At 34.3% G+C, this 12135-nt stretch overlaps 1 protein-coding gene across 5 annotated transcripts in view; it reads left to right on the top strand.

Annotated features, from left to right (window-relative positions):
- Positions 1 to 12135, top strand: part of Ppn (proteoglycan-like sulfated glycoprotein papilin) — a 557431-nt gene that overhangs the window by 451269 nt on the left and 94027 nt on the right. For all 5 annotated transcript variants that reach the window (XM_081729955.1, XM_081729958.1, XM_081729956.1 and 2 more), the window contains exons 23-25: positions 2213 to 2437; positions 4661 to 4840; positions 10445 to 10621. In XM_081729955.1, the coding sequence (XP_081586081.1) occupies positions 2213 to 2437; positions 4661 to 4840; positions 10445 to 10621 (582 nt within the window). The remainder of the gene's footprint in view (positions 1 to 2212; positions 2438 to 4660; positions 4841 to 10444; positions 10622 to 12135) is intronic.

Below are 12135 nucleotides of genomic sequence, written 5' to 3' on the forward strand. Positions count from 1 at the left end.
GTGCTAAGTTTGGTTGAGATCGGCCAAACGGTCTAGGAGGAAGCGTTTTTCGGTGATTATTCCTCGATGGTACATCGGATTTTTGATTTCGACCTATGTTGTCACTCAGCACGACATACTCTATCAGCGTGCTAAGTTTGGTTGAGATCGGTCAAACGGTCTAGGAGGAGTTCGCGGACAACCAAACGGCTAACCCGAGTATTAGAGCTTCGCTCGCTCAGCTCAATGATGAATTGTTGAAACAAACTTCTACAGCGTGTTTCAAAACAACACTGACAACGTTTGGGAGGTGATTCCTGACACCAAGATATGACAAAAAGTATAGACCAACCTGGGTACACAAATGCTTTCTTACGGAGTTATAGGTTGCCGAAAATATGAAGAAATGAACTTTAGAGGTCCAAAGCTCCAAAACTATGAGACCTACCGTAGTTCACTAAGGAACTAATATGTGCGCTATCCAAATATCTATGTTTCAGAATCCTAAGGTACTTACGCAACAATTGTTATAAAGAGAGTTTGGGTACGGGCATTTAATTTGAAGTGCTCACCAACTATCTCTATAAAAATTGTTGCGAAAGTACCGCAGGATTGTGAAACTTGGATATTTAGATGAAGCACACATACTAGTTCCTAAGTGAAGTCTTGATCCGACTACGGTAAATCCCATAGTTTTGGAGCTATGGACCTTTAATTTTCATTTTTTTCATGTTTTAGGCAGCCTATAACTCCGAAAGGAAGCATTTATGCACACAGGTTGGTCTATACTTCGTGTCTTATTTTGGTGTCAGGAATCACCTCCCAAACGTTGTCGGTGTTGTTTTGAAACACCCTGTACGTAACTACATAACTGCATATATATATATATATTCTTCGTGTCACAGAAAAGGAATAGGAATGGGATACGGAGTTGGAAGCAAGATGTGCAGTTTCACTCACCTAATTAAAAAAAAAAAAAAATGGCCGTAGAACCATTAAAAGAAACTTTTTGGCTAATTATCTTAGCAAAAATAATTTTAATAATAATAACAAAATTATACTCTTCCATGTTGTTGAGATTGTATCATGAGGGACGTCCTAGGGTATGGTGGCGGGAAAGAGAGGGAGGAGGCGAAGGAGACTACAATTAATGGATGATATTAAAACAGAAAGATCATACGTGATGACGAAAAGGTTAGCGGAGGACCGTGGAGCATGGAAGCTTCTCAGCTGCGGCAAGTGACCTGCCAATAAAGGCAGAATACCTATGATGATGATGTTGTTGAAAATAAGAATAAATCGGTCTTTCTGGTACTTGAGAAAACAAACAAAAATGAAATTTCTCTCGCAGTTTGCAGGAAAGTTAACGCAGCTTAAATCTGTGTTTTGTGTATAATAGGGATGGTCATTTCCGGAAAAAGAGTTTTTCGGTTTCCGGAAATCACATTTTCCGTTTTTCCGGAAAATTTTCCGTCTTCCGATTTCAGATAGATGTAGCAGGAAGGAATGTTTCGTCGCTGATTTACTCGACCTTTCCTCTCCTATCCACTATTAAGTTTGAGTTGAAGAGCATTGCCTCATTTACTTGTTTCCGCGTAGCATTTTTCGCTATTTTTCTTAATGTAAGACGATCAATGTCACTACTCCGAGTGTACATTTTCATTTTCTAGAAAATTTTCCGTCTTTCGCTTTTCCGGAAAATTTTCCGTCTTCCATTTTCCGGAAAATTATCCGTCTTCCGTTTTTCCGGAAAATTTTCCGTCTTCCATTTTTCCGAAAAATATTCCGTCTTCCGTTTTCCGGAAAATTTTCCATCTTCCGCTTTTGCGGAAAATTTTCCGTCTTTCATTTTTCCGGAAAATTTTCTGTCTTTCGTTTTCAATTTTCCGGTTTCCGGAAAAAATATTTTCCGTTTTTCCAGAAAATGTGGCCATCCCTAGTGTATAACGAAACATTTCGGTGGTATAATTTTTATAATTTTATTTATTTCTTTTTATCTCTTTTAGAACATCGAGAAAACTACAGAGAACGAATGCTGCTTTTGCACCTTATGTGGTCTATGTTAAAATTGAAAAGAAATGGTATAACATTTTAATTCTCAGCGGCAATACTTTTGCATTATTTTTAATTTCCTATCTACTTTTTAAATATTATATTTTGATTGAAAAATTACTCGTATTGTAATAATATTACCGCATAATTTAAAATACTAATGAAATATTATCCTTTGTAGGGTGTGGATGTCAATATAGTACTTATGGCTGTTGTCCTGATAACCAGACAGCAGCTCGAGGACAAGATCTGGAGGGCTGTGGATGCCAGTACACGCCACATGGCTGTTGTCCTGATAGATATTCTCCTGCCGCAGGACCTGATTATCAAGGTTGTCCATGTTATACATATCAATTTGGGTGCTGTCCAGATGGAATTACAATCGCTAGAGGGCCTCACAGACAAGGTATGGATTTCTGTGCATATTACATTACTCTTTTTCTTCCATTGATATTTTATGTTATTTTATAGGATTTATATTTTAAGGCTCCTTTGCTATGCGCACCCCACCTTTTTTTTTAAAAAAAAATAGTTAATTACTTGAAGAGAATGAAGAAATAAAAAACTAGAAGTGAACTAGATTTACCTGTAAAATTCCAATACATGAACTACTTAAAATAATTGTTTTCAAGATTTTTTGTATAGTGTTTAAACTTGGGTGCCCGACAATTATGAACTCACAAACTGTGCAACCAAATTTCTGGTCTCTAACTGTAATAGTGAATAGTCTGTGAAGAATGTTATAGTGTGGTGAATAGTCTGTGAGGAGTGTTATAGAATGGTGAATAGTCTGTGAAGAATGTAATAGTAGATAGTCCGTGGCGTTTGGCTGGTGAATAGTCTATCAGGAATGTTATAGTATGGTGAATAGTCTGTGAAGAGTGTAAGAGAACAATATTTCCTTCACTTTTTCTGTTACTTCTCTGGGTCACTAGTCCCTCATATTTCATGTCTTTTAAAACACATTTTCTGAAAATGCTCTTGTATACCCATAACTAGGCTACTATTTACTGGTACAGGTAAATGCACATAACACTTCAAATTACTTTATGCGTACTAATTGTTATCTTCATGCTAACAAATATTATTGTCCCTGCTTTTCCTTACAATTCTTGTAACATGCACACTTGTATACCACCAACTCCTGCTCACAAACTGATGACTCATGTCAAATACCAGAGATTATTGCCCTCTTACACTTTTGACAGATTATTCACTATACTATAACATTCTTCACGGACTATTCACCAGCCAAAGGCAACAGACTATTGTTCTCTTACACTCTTCACAGATTATTCACTACTATAACATTCTTCACAGACTATTCGCCAGCTAAACATCACAGACTATTGTCCTCTTACACTCTTCACAGACTACTTACCAAACTTTAACATCCTTCAAAGACTATTCACCAGCCAAACATCACAGACTATTTACTATTACACTCTTCACAGATTATTCACCATACCATAACGTTCTTCATAGACTATTCACCAGGTAAACACCACAGACGATTCACCATACTATAACATTCACAGACTATTTACCAGCCGAACAGCACAGACTTTACTATTACACTCTTCACAGACTATTCACGATACTATAACATTCCTCACAGACTATTCAGTATTATAATAAGAAAAGGTTTGCGAATAGTTGTTAGTCTACTTAATAGTTTGTTTGTATATACAGTACTACCTACATCGTTTTCTATGTTTTTGATATTCCTCACTGTCTTTAAGCTATACTTTAAAATTCAAAATGAATGGATGAATTTAACAAAGAACCTTAAATATTAGTACATTTTACGTCTTCATTCTAATTATGTATAAAGGTCAATTCTAATCATAGAGCTCAGTTTTAACTATTTATAGAACTTGATTCTAACTTCATTCTAATCATGTACAGAGCTAGTAGAAATAATGACAAGAAAACTAAAATAGAATTGCTCACAGTTATGGCCTGTGAAGTAAAGGAAACTTGTAATAACATAAAGAAACAACAGAACCCATTCGTGGTCTTAAGGATAAGAATAGTATGAATTATACATAATACTTACCAGAAAAATAGTGAAATCATAATCACACATACTTCAAAGTACACTAAAAACTCTTTCGTTAAATACTTCATCATATAGAAAGGGGTAAAAGTAGGTAAAAAAAGAAAAAACAGATCTCCCTTTCACTTTTTATCTGATGAAGTATCAGCGAAAGAGCTTATACTGTACTTTTTATAATGTGTGTGTGTGTGATAGTGGTTTCACTCTTCTCAAAATTTATGTCATTAGCGCCAATATTATCAGGCAGACCATTATTACTTGACTGTTAATATATATAATTAATCTTACCTTATGCTAAAATACTTTTTTTCCGCATTGTATTATGTGTTGCCTTCTTTATAAAGAAGTAATCTATTTATAAACTGTAATTGTGCTGCAAATTTAAATTCATATTCCAGTGAAAAGTTGGTGACTTACCTGTTTGTATTGATCTTTTGAGAAAAGACTGAATGCATATCTGAATAAGTGCAGTGACTTAAAAATGTATCTCTTTTCTTATTAAAGTTCTTAATTCATTTTTCCTCTATAAGCAGTTATATTGTAATACCTATTGTATATTTTGTATTGCAGGTTGCGGTTGTGAAGACACAGATTTCGGTTGTTGTAGTGACGGAAGAACACCTGCCACAGGACCCAACTTCGAAGGTTGTGGATGTGAGGCTTCTCAATTTGGCTGTTGTCCAGATGGCGTTACTGAAGCTCAGGGAGAAAAATTCGAAGGTTGTGACGATGTACCTGTTCGACCTGGAGGTAAAGACTTTTATTTATTTTCTTATTTGTCCTTAAAAGTTGTATGAAAAATTTTGTCATTTACAATATGAATACAAATACAAGCTGTAACTCAATTATGAAATTTTGGTATTCCATATTTGTAACGGTTTTTTTTTTTTTTTTTTTTTTTTTTTTTAAAGAAACGGAGAACCTTATTTGACAGGGCATTTTATGGCATTAATGGCTTGAATGTAATTTTGAGCATGTGGCCACCACGGCTGGCGCGTGCATGGCATAATCTGGAGGTCCAATTTTCACACACTCTTCGCAGTTAATCAGGCTGAATTTCGGCAAGAACGCGTCGAATGTTCGCATCCAAGTGCTCAATTGTTTCTGGTTTCTCGGCGTTGACTTACGACTTTACATATCCCCAGAGAAAATAATCTAATAGCATCACTGGTGGCCAGTTAGCAGGTCCATTTCGTGAAATTAATCGTTCGTCAAATGTTTCTTTCAATAAATTAATTGTGGTGCGCGCTGTGTGGCATATGGCGCCGTACTGCTGAAACCATATGTCTGCAACATTAATGTCGTTCAACTGAAGCATAAGGAAGTTAGTAATCATGTGTCTGTTCCGTTCACCATTGACGAATTGACACATTTGGATCATCATCAACACTACGCTGCACACCATCAATTGCTTGTTGTGTCCGCACTGTACGACGTCTTACGGGATGCGTATTATCGTTTAGAGTAAACGTATTGCGAAAACGATCTATAGTTTCTCGAATTCATTGCTCTGATGTACGATTATGAGCACCATAAAATACACGCATTGTCTGATGAGTTTGTCGAATTGAACCATGGTTTTCAAAATAAATTTGCACAATTTCCAAACGTTGCTCCGGCGTGAGTCTATTCATGATGAATTTCCAAACCAAACTAACCTCAAAACAACATAGAACTGTAATATTAGCTGTCACAAAAAAAAGTGTTGCCAGTTTAAAAGTTCTCCGCCCCCCCCCCCCCAAAAAAAAAAGTTACTTACGTTTTGAGTTTAACATTCCTTTTCGGAAAAGGATATATGAAATAGAAATTTACAGTTAAACGTAAGATCCTCATTATATTCCAACGGTAATAAAACTTTAGTATGCCGCACTGAAAGCAAGAACGCTAACTATGGTATTGAGCAAATAAGGTACTTTGTTTAACCTAACGAGAACTAACCTTAATTGTTTGTTTGTTTAGCTTCCGTTTTCAACTTCGCATCTATATGAGACGTGAATCTAAAAGCAGAACTGGTCCTAGGCAATTTGCCACCTAGTGCAATGGCATCATTTGTCGCGGCACCCTTTCTCCAGAAAGAACGAATTTTAAAAGACACAATTTTAAGTCTGCTACCCCATCATGAACAAGGAAGGAGAGAGTAAGGGCACTCGCATTCAGAAAGACCTAAACACTGCAAATACAATCTCATTGTGTCTGTTTCTTTTTCTTTAAATAATAATATATTATGTTAGTGAAAGGTAAAGCAAACACACTTGCAGAGGAAAGATGATAATCCTTTTTATAGAATTCAATATTGAGCTTCAATCTCAGTATATCAGTTCCCAATTCCAGTGCAACTAGCTCTTTTATCTTTTTTTCTTGATTTTCCTTCTACCTTGTTTAAAAAAAAAAAAAAACTTGTTTCCACTTTCAGTGATAAGGAATCATTTCTGACAAAGACATGACTAGTTTTCACTGTGATAACTATTTAAGTGGAACAGGTGTTCGCTACTGTTTGAGAATTGAGTTCTTGTATTTGACAACAATCAAGCAATTCATGCTGGGATTTGTTTGACTATTTGCTTTAGCACTGTCCATGTCACCTTAAACTAATGGGACCTATATACATGATTTATGAATGTAGTATTCAAAAGAAGGTCAGCTTACTAAATTTAACTACCATAATCATGAATGTTTCCAACAAGAAATATTTATTTTAAATAATATAGTTATGACAGATTTCGCCGCCCTTGAAACTTGCAGCTGTGTGCAAATGCACTTGTGGCACATATGGTAGAGCCGGAACTGTCTATAGGTTAATTAAAATGGAATCCAAACCACCGTAACGCATTCAAAATTTTTGTTAATGCTTTCCCACCGTGAATAGAACTCAGGACCACGTGAACAAAGACTATACACTAGTTACTACGTCACTACACCAGTGAGGAGAGAAATCATATAAAGAATTGTTTCCACGTTTATTGTGCAGTGAATTGAACCAAGGATATCGCTCGTTATTTTCGTTCACTTGAACGTACTGCTGGAAAATGAATGTTTCAGAAATGAGTTACCAGTTTGGTCTATTGGACTCCAAAAGAATTTATGAAGAAATTATTATTATTATTATTATTATTATTATTATTATTATTATTATTATTATTATTAATAATAATAATAATAATAATAATAATAATAATAATAATAATAATAATAATAATAATAATAATAATAATAATATTAAGATTATACACAAAAGGTTTGTAACAATTTTTACAGTAAGTTCACTAGAATTATATATACACACTGAGATTTATAATAATACCTAGTCAATAAATTGAAATATACTTAAAATACTCACCTACATTGCGCTTTAATTTATTACTTTTTAGATATTTCGACAAAATGGCACTTTCTTCGTCGGTCATATATAAAAAATCAGAAGTCATTGAATTTAGAAAGTTATAATGTATGTCAGCTAATATTCTCGTCAAGAACTGGTTTTAGAACTGGTTCTTGGAACTCTAAACAAGTATATTTAACAACAAAGCTGGGTGCGAAACACTACTAATTATTTACTTATTAAGAGAATCACAACAAAGTCATATAATATGAATCAATTATACCGGGTGTATCAAAGGTCCGGCTCTCTAGAAACACTCCGTTATGCGTAGAGATACGAAAAAGTGGAAAGTTGTTGGAAATTAAAATAATGGTTTTTAATCTAAAATGGTGCAATTTTTTCAATCGCCCCAGCCGTTTAGGTTCCACACTGGTAAAGCCCAATATATTAAATGAAAAAGTGATGTTGTCCTTTCACCAGAATGTTCCCTTACGTCATTCGGGGAATTCTAGGTTTCCTCATATAACAACGTGCTCGTTCTTCGTTACTTTTGTGTGCCCTTACATTCATTCATACAACTTGCAGAACTGGAAACGTTGCTTTTTTTTTTTTATTATTTACTAGCAGCGTTCACCCCGCTTCGCTGCGGTCACCCCGGAACGCAATAAACTTTGTTACTTAGATAATTTTTACTTTTTCGCTTTCAAATTGCAGTAAATGTTAACATTATAGCGCCTGTCATTTATGTTAACCCGCCGAGTGACACGGTCATGCGGGTTGCATATAAATACGTTTATTTTTACCTATGATGAACTAACAAAGGATTTGTACGTTATGGACACTTGAATGGTCAATTATCTGAAGACACTGGTAATTAAAAATTAAAGTGATATGATAAAAACCATCTAGGGTCCAAATCCTAATAACCCCCCAAAAATAAAAGAAATTGGTTCAGCCGTATTAGCGTGATGAGGGAACAAAGGATTTGTACGTTCTCTTTTATAATATAGACTAGCAGCGTTCATCCCGCTTCGCTGCGGTCACCCCGGAACGCAATAAACTTTGTTACTTAGATAATTTTTACTTTTTCGCTTTCAAATTGCAGTAAATTTTAACATTATAGCGCCTGTCATTTATGTTAACCCGCCGAGTGACACGGTCATGCGGGTTGCATATACATACGTTTATTTTTATACCTATGATGAACTAATAACAAAGGATTTGTACGTATGGACACTTGAATGGTCACTTATCTCAAGACACTGGTAATTAAAAATTAAAGTGATATGATAAAAACCATCTAGGGTCCAAATCCTAATAACCCCCCAAAAATAAAAGAAATTGGTTCAGCCGTATTAGCGTTATGAGGGAACAAAGGATTTGTACGTTCTCTTTTATAATATAGATTTATTTATTTAACATATTGCGCCTTTCAATATGGAGCTCAAACGGCTGGTACGATTGCGAAAGTTCACTATTCTATTTTTTTTTTTTTTTTTTCGTATCTTTATTCATAATTGAGTTAACCTATTATGAAAACACCACGTATTTGAGAAACTTCAAATTCAGTACTTATTGTTAGAGTTAGACATTGCATTGCCATATAATGTAAATTCACTGACACTGACTTCTGTTTTTCACATTTGACCGACGAAGGGAATTGCAATTTTGCGAAGTGTCTCAGGAATAATAAAGGCTGAATATAAGTCAGTATCTTATTTACTTACTAAAAGACGTGCCAGGCATAGTCCATATTCAGTAATGTTATTCTATGTTATTCCGGTTATATATATATATATATAGGGTGGTAGGTAACTCCACCGACAAACAAACTTTGAGAGGTGATTCCTTATATGAAATGAAAGAAAAAAGTTCTAATAAACATGGGACGAAAAACGTCTCCTTTCAGAGTTATGAACCGCCGAAAATTCGAAAATTCACGTTTAGAAACGCTCTGCCTTAAGGAATTACAAAGGAACTAGTAAGAACGAACGCGTTATTAGTACTTAAAGGAGTATCCCTATTTCCTTTTTACAGTTCGTTTCGCCGATAACGGAGGATGCTAAAACATGGATATTTAGATACATAGTTCACATACTAGTTCCTGTGTAATTCCTTAAACCGCTTGTTATAGGTCCTATAGTTTCTAAGGCAGGGCGTTTCGAAACATGACTTTTTGAATTTTCGGCGGTTCATAACTCTGAAATGAGACGTTTTTCGAACTGTGTTTATAAGAACTTTTTTCTTTCATTTCATATAAGGAATCATCTCCCAAAGTTTGTCAGTGGAGTTATCTACCACCTTGTATATATATATATATAGGAGAGAGATAGTAGATTGATAGATATAACTCTCCTAGGAAATAATCCCTACTAAGTAGACAAAAGCCAAGTTTTTACTGGATACCACAACTGACACGTAGAAACCTACACAGCGTCCTAATACAAGATGGTGTGATGAAATTAGGTAGGACTGCGAATATCTTGAAAACGAATTATTCGAGATAGATGGTTGTCGAAAAGTATTGGAAAGATCTTAATCTAGCAATGAATCGTCAATTGTTGATATTGATACGCATGCGTTTTAAATATAAAGAACCCCCAGCATTATATTCATATGGACCAGTCCTCCTTGTTGATATCTGAGCATCTGAGATTAAGAAATTAACGCTTATACCTTGTTCTGAGAGATCGTATGTTTAACCCTGTAGCTGTAAGAATTTCTAAAAACAAATAGTTAAACTAAAATTTACTGTTCGTAGGTATAACTGGGTAAAACTTACTGTTATCTCTAAGTATAACAAACGGTTCTGCGAACTCGAAATATTTTAACAATTGGTTCTAACGAACTGGTGTGAACAAGCTGAATAGCACCACTGTCCATATTACAGGGAAAGTATTTGTTTAATCTTTAATATGTGTACTTCTAAAAAGTATATCCGGGTAAAGTTAGAGTAGACCTTAGATATATTAATTTATGTAAACAACATATTAAATGAATTTCAGTTTGATCTAACATGTACAATGTTGTTGTAGAAATGTGCTCATTACCCAAAGACCGAGGAACATGTAGGAATTTTACTGTCAAATGGTTCTTTGATATGGAATATGGTGGTTGTTCAAGATTTTGGTATGGTGGGTGCGATGGCAATGGAAACCGCTTCATGAGTCAAGAAGAGTGTAAAGCTATATGCGTTGAACCGCAAGGAAGAGGTTTGTATTTTATATGTTTTTCTAATTTCAGTGTTTACATTAATTACTAGCCATTCAATTCCAATGTAAGGAACTGTCACAATTTGGAATAATATTCTTAAACTTATTTTGTTTATTTTATCTTGTTTTATACTTTAAGGTTAAAGCTATGAGAAGTTCTATTTAACACCTAAATATGCCAACATTGAAATAATAAAACCTAAATATTGTAGTTTTCGACAAGTGTCACTCCATAATTTTGAAACATATTCTGAAAATGGGATCTATAATATAATGATCTCAGTGACCGAGTTTAACTTTGTTTCGTATATTTTCACATGATTTCTTGGGTATCGTATTAGTTGGTGTCGTACCTACATTTTCTCAGAATTTATTAATTTTCTAAGTCTATTATGTTCTCATGTTATTTATAATAAAATTACTATCAGAAAATGTAATAAATGCACTGTCCCAAATCAATTTCATGTTTAACTTCTGAAATATATCTAACAATGTGTATCAAAATTTAAGTTAACCTGAGAAACCTAATTGAACCTTCCCTAATCCAAAACTAAGTAAGGGGTCACGATGACTCAGTGGTAGAGCGTTCACCTCTGGTGCATGGGGTCCTTGGTTCGATTCCAACTCGCACCAAGTGAACTTTGTGGTGGATAAACACCGTGTACGTGGGTTTTCTCGGAGTTTTCCCGTTTCCTGCCATTGTCTTCATTGCATTATTTCATTCATTTCTCATTATTGCCGTTTCCTTTAGCTTAGCCGGCATAATCGTAAGACGTAAAACTTAAAGATGTCATTTTTCCAAAATGATCTAACTCAAAAGCCAATCCAATCTAATCTAAACTTTACCTAATGTAACTTTTGAAAGAAAGACGGTAATACAGGAAACTTCTCTATATGTAAGATCATTAACTCTCATTAGCTAACGAACTAGTAGTAATGTATGTACATTACCAACTACTACAGTATACTTTCTTGTTTACATGATAACCTTGGTGTCTTTACATGATGGTATCTAAATATCATTTTTACATTACTTCTTATCTTTGTTTGATTTTAATCTTAACCTTTTACATCCATTTCCCTGTATACGTTTGTCATTATTATTTTTCTTTCGTAAAATACATGTTCAAGCAATTTGAATATGATTATTCTTAAGGGGGCAGACTACTAAATATTTTTCAAAAGCTAACAACTTTTCTTTTGCCCATTTTTCGTAAGTGAAAAGGGATTATCAAATGTAACTTACCACGATAATAGATAATGTTATTCTACATCCGAAAATACGAATCGGAAGAATTTTCAGTGTTGCCATCCATAGAAATTACAATGTTATTAGAATTTGAATTATCCAAAAATCTAGGTTAAGGCAGCGAATAGAAAAATGAACCCAACGGTAATTGATTTATCATGTTGTCTAGGTTCCTTGTTAACTACTTTTTAAATAATGTATGTATTTATTTTCTACTGTTTATTACAAATTTATTTATTTTGTACTATTTATTACAAAATAAATA

This window comes from Thermobia domestica, chromosome 11 (genome assembly GCF_964235325.1).
Source record: "Thermobia domestica chromosome 11, izTheDome1.hap1.1, whole genome shotgun sequence".
NCBI classification, from domain to species: domain Eukaryota; kingdom Metazoa; phylum Arthropoda; class Insecta; order Zygentoma; family Lepismatidae; genus Thermobia; species Thermobia domestica.